The sequence below is a fragment of the Egretta garzetta genome, unplaced genomic scaffold (genome assembly GCF_000687185.1).
Source record: "Egretta garzetta isolate BGI_Z169 unplaced genomic scaffold, ASM68718v1 scaffold767, whole genome shotgun sequence".
NCBI lineage: Eukaryota > Metazoa > Chordata > Aves > Pelecaniformes > Ardeidae > Egretta > Egretta garzetta.
The window spans coordinates 197,565-202,945 of NW_009260278.1; the positions used below are offsets into that span (position 1 = coordinate 197,565).

At 56.8% G+C, this 5,381-nt stretch overlaps 1 protein-coding gene across 1 annotated transcript in view; it reads right to left on the reverse strand.

Moving 5' to 3' along the window:
• The window catches only part of NID2 (nidogen 2), a 31,520-nt gene extending 29,419 nt beyond the window's left edge, over window positions 1-2,101 (reverse strand). Inside the window, exon 1 of the mRNA XM_035897913.1 lies at window positions 2,086-2,101. Coding sequence (XP_035753806.1) covers window positions 2,086-2,101 — 16 coding nt within the window. The remainder of the gene's footprint in view (window positions 1-2,085) is intronic.
• Between the last annotated feature and the right edge of the window lie 3,280 nt (window positions 2,102-5,381).

Consider the following 5,381-nt stretch of genomic DNA (forward strand, 5'->3'; position numbering starts at 1 on the left):
CCCCCCGAATAGTCTCTCACCCCATCCATGGGGCCAGGTCATTGCCTAAAGCCCCTTGGAACAGCCCCCCTCACCGCATCACTCCGTCTCAGGGTGTCAGGTTGTTGGTTTTGCCCTTTGGAATAAACCCTGGCACCACCACATGCTCTGGGGGGGGCCTCAGGGCAATACTTTACCCCCCTCTGAAGATTCCTCCAGCCTGTCCGCAGGGGTCAGGTCATTGCCTAAAGCCCCTTGGCTTAACCCCCCCGTCACCACCACTCAGTCCCTGGGGGGGAGTCAGGTCATTGCTTCGGCCCTGTGGAATAAACTCAGACGCCACCATGCGCTCCTGGAGGTATCGGAGCGGGGGGGGGTCATTGCTTTAGTCCCTCTAAATAACCCACCACTACAGCCCCATCCCTGAGGGCCAGGTTATTGCTTTAATCCCCATGGATTAACCCACCCTGTCATCACCAACCCCGTTCCGGGAGGTTGCTCCCCCTCGGAATAACCAGCACCACATCCCTGGGGGTTAATTTATTGCTTTAACCCCCATGGAATAACCCCCCCATCACCATCACTCTGTCCCAGAGTTGTCCGGGAGGTTGTGTCATTACTTTGCCCCGCTTGGAGTGTCCCCCGCCCTGTCCCAGGGGTCTGCTCATTCCTTTAACCCCCACGGAATAAGCCCCCTGGGGGGGGGGGGGGGGGTTAGTCCATTGCTTTAACCTCCTTGCAATAACGTCCCCACCACCACCACTACCACCCTGTCCCAGGGAGGTTGGGTCATTGCGTTGTCCCCCTGGAATTCCCACCACCAGCACCACCCCATCCCCAGGGGTTGGTTCACTGCTTTTAACGCCCATGGAATAACTCCCCCGATCACCACCACTCTATCCCAGAGGTGCTGGGGGGGCACGGGTAATTACTTTGCCCCCCTCTGAATATCTCCCACCCCATTCCAGGGGTCTGGTTGTTGCTTTAATCCCATTGGAATACCCCTCCACCCCCACCCCTCCACCCCGTTCCTCTACGGTTGCCCCAGAGGTGTTGGAGGTGTTGGAGGGGGGGGGGTCACTTCATTGCTTCAGCCCCTTGAAATAACTCCCCCCCCCAGCACCTATTCCTGGGCAGGTCAGGTCATTGTGATAGACCCTTCAATACCCCCCCCATCCCCACCCTCCCGTCCCAGAGGTGCTGGGTAGATCCAGCTCCCTTCGAACCACACTGGATTTCCCGACCTGGGGGAAATCCTCCCTGAAATCCTTCCCCTTCTTTCCCAGGGATGGGGGTCCCACTGGTGGGGTGGTGGGGTGGGAGACCCCCAGCATGACAGAGCCCTTGGTGCCCCCCCCCCTCAGCGCTGCATGTCCCGGGGCCAGATCCTGCAGCACCGCTTTGCTGTCACCCACTGTGAGCAGAGCTGGTGCCACAGCAGGAGCTACCCCAAAATCAGGGTGGGGGGTGCGTGTACAGGTGCTGCCACTGCCCTAGGTGACAATTTTCACCTCCACTCCCTGTTCTGGAGCTATATCGTGACACACCAGCCACCAGCAGCCCCAGCACGGCTGGGCTCATACTGGTTTTGTAATAACCCCAGCAAAATCCTGGAGGTCCTCAAACAAGCAGGGCTTCAGGCTGGCCTTGGAGGTGGAGGAAGGACCTTGACCCAGCAAGGGCCACCACCCGGCTGTGGTCTGGCCAAGTTACCCAACAGGTGCCTGGTCCGACACCCATCGCAGTGGGGGGGCAACGCAAGTGGGGTGCCCCAGCCTTGGGGGCAGAGCAGCACCCACCACTGCAGCCTGCGGAGGTCGGGTGCTCCCTTAATTAGTGACACAACCCCGGGCGTGGGGCCACTTCTTTAGCTCTGACCCTCCTGGCCCTGACGGGGACATGGTGCCTCTGGGCCACCACCATCCGTGACTCAGCCCCAACTCCCAATTTCAGGGTCTGCAACCCACAATATGTGCTGACTCGATGCATAAGGACATTGGGGGTTAAAACTTCTTTTGCTGCCCCTGTGGGAATCGTTTTGCTCTCGGCTTTACCCCTGTAGTGAGATCTTTTTTTAATTTTTCCCTATTTCTTCATTTTTCTCACAGATCCGGGCGTACATGGGGGCATTTGCTGCCGATTTCAATGAGAACGCTGACCTCAGAGCCCTGCGGTTTCTCTCCGTGAACTCCATCGTGGACCCCTGGGTCTTCATCATCTTCCGCACCTCTGTCTTCCGCATGTTCGTCCGCAGGGTTTGCCGGAGACTGAATTCACGGAAAGCCAGCCTGAAAGGGTCCAGCCCGGGAGGGGACAGCCAGTTCTGCTCCCTGGGCTGGCACAGGACAGACACCCCACAGCTCAGCTTCTCCTGAGCGCACGGGTCTTGCAGAAGCCGGTGGCTGCTGGTGAGGATGAGGAGCGAGCCTTCGGCCCCATGCCCCTGCCTCGGAGCACCCCGGGGCAGCACAGCGCTGTCACCAGCGGGGACGGCGTCCAGCTCGCAGCAAGGGGCAGGCACGAAGCGTTTCTACCCCCTCCCCGGGGCTGCGTTTTGCCCCGGTGAGGAACTGGGGGGTCTCCCCGGTACCTGTGACTTTTTCTGAGCAGCAGCACTTTGTGGAGGGTTTGGGGAGCGCCCGGCTCCAGGGAAGCAGGAAGGTTTTGGCGTGTAGCTTCAGGGCAGCGGGGACGCACAGGGAGGAGAGGGGGGAAAGTGTCCTCGTTAAATAAAAGTGGTTCAGAGCCCTGCTCCATCACTTTGTTCTGTGCATGATCCCCTTCCACACCAAGGGGGGGGTTATCTGGGGCTGGTTTGGGATGTCCCAGGCCTGGGTGAGGGGGGGTGTGAGGGCTCACTTTGGGGGTGTGGAGACTCAGAAGCTTGAGCAGCAGCTCACGGCGGTGTCGAGGAGCTGGAGGGCAGGTGGGTTCCTCTCTGGGATGCCCATCGTCCATCCCTCCCCAGGATGCCCATTGTCCATCCCTCCCTGGGATGCCCATCATCCCTCCCCAGGATGCCCATCATCCCTCCCCTAACCCCATGTCCCCAGGCGGGGTTGTGGTTTCTCTGTCGTAGCTCAATCTTCTCTCAAAAATCGATTCCTCCAACTGCTAATGTTGCATTTGTGTTATTCAGATGGCTACCTGTCCTGCTGTAATTATGTTAATTCGGTATTTATGATGATCCCGCACCCTAATAAGAGCAGTAATTGAGAGACTACAAAGCGACCTCACAGTGCAAGCATGCAAGCAAACAGTCATTTTAATGAAAGACCCATTTCCCCTCAACCACACGCATTAACTGGATATATCTGCCTCAAGTGACCATTTAGGACAAAAAAATTGATGATGACCAAAATCCCCATCTGCTTCATGTCCTTGGAGGAGGCAGAGCAAATACTTCTCTCCCACTATTTAGCTGAGCCTTGCAAGGTATAGTCATGTTCCTGACAGTTCTCACGCAATATTTACTCCCGGTGTCAAATGCATCCTGGTTTTGAAGGAAGAAACTCAGACAAATCTACCTTGGGGCTTGCTGGAGATGACGTGGTTGGGTTGGCTCCGGCTGTTTGACCGGCCAGGCTCTTCTGGCTGGAGAAAAGGGCAGACCTGTATTTGGGGTTGTACCTGGGGGACCTGCAAGCACTGAGCACTGTGCCTCTCGTTGGGATTTTCTAAGGAGAAAGAAATGAAATGAGGGTTGGTCCGCGTCTTGGTTTCATGTTACTGGCCTGCTATTGACTTGGAGATGGCTCACGTGGGAGCACAGAGTCAACAGCAGCCAGCCTGCGCTGTGGCTTTCACCGGACCTGTTTCACCACAGCAGGATGAAGATTAGGTGAGATAACAGCTCTGCAAAACCTTGCTGTTGTCCCCCCTGGCCCAGGGTCTCCTCCACCATATGGATCCACTCAGGACAGACGGACTAGGCATGGCCAGGCTAGGAGTGTGCAGCAGCATGAGCCGTGGGCGCTCAGTGTGTGCCCAGGCTGGGACAGGCCATCATCTGCCTGTGACCCCAACGAGGATTCACTCCTGGAGAGCCTCCCGGGAGAGGTCCCTGCCCCATGTATGTGTATTTAGAGCTCAGGGCAACCATGCTCTGTGGAAAGCAGCAATTAAATTAAAAAAAAAACAAACAACGGTTTTTTTATTAAGGTGCATGAATACAGACTCCATCTGAACCCCGCGATGATGCACACACACCACGGTGTCTGACCCATCCACGAGTTCATCATCAGAGGAAAGAAATCATGGAGCCACCGAGTGCGGTGGGGTTTTGCAGGCTGCTGGGGTGACCCCCCCATCCCTGCATCGTGCCTGCTCCTCGGCTGGGCCCGTGCGCGTCCTGGTGACCTTGACATGCTCATCTGGCTGTGGTAGCCCTTCTAATCAGTGTTCTGCCCTTACTGGTGTCCTACCTGCTCTGGGAGCAGACTTGGAGTCTCCAGCCAGCCACCGCTGCCTCCGGGTGAGCCAAGCTCCGGTTGCAGCCAACAAGGTTTGCGCTTGCGGCCAAACGCCAGGCCGTCCTCCCAGCAGATAAATCACTCCTTGGCATGTTTCTGGGGCCCAGGGCTGCCGTATCGCGGACCTCTCCAGAGATGGCAGCACGTCCCCAGCCAGGGCTGGGCTCTCAGCCGACCCAAGCCTGCTGGGCACAGCCACTGCAAGGAGGGGGGCTGCCAGCCTCCACCCCAAGTTCCTCCCTTGGGCAAACCCCTTTTTAATGCCCAAACACGTATGGTTTGGGGCTTCAGGAGTTACGTCAGAGCCCAGAGCCCCCTCTTATTACTGAGCTTGGAGAAAATGAAAATAAAATGAAAATAAAAATTAAAAATCCCTGCCACACACGGTTGAGTTGTAAACATTGCTAAACGGGAACCAAAAAAAGCCCAGAGGCTCGGGGCTCTCCTGCCAAACGCCAAAGACATGGGAGCTGCTGTGTGAGCCCTCCCGGATCGCATCCCTCTCCCAGGCTCCTCGCCCCGCTCAGCCATTCCCCGTGGGCCCCTCCGCGCCAGACTGCTCCCGTGCCGGCAATCCTCAAAGGGACGGACCTAACGCTTAATGGAGGCAATAAAGAGGCGCTGCTCGGCTCAAGGCTGGGACTCGCACCAACGATGCTATTTTTGGAGCTGTCGCGCCGTGCCCGCTGCCCTCCGGCACCGCCGCCTGCCCCGTCCCATGCTCACAATGTCCCTGGTGTCACCAGCATCACCTAACCCCGCATCCCGCTCCTTTCCTGGACAGAAATTGAGCACAGTGAGGGTTTTTTTTTTTTGTTTTTGTTTTTTAGCTCGTGAAATCCAAGCACAACTTTGCACAAGCTCATTTCCCGGCAAATTGTTTAGTTCTTGCAAAGAGCTATTTTTTTTTTTTTTTTTTTTTTTTTTTTT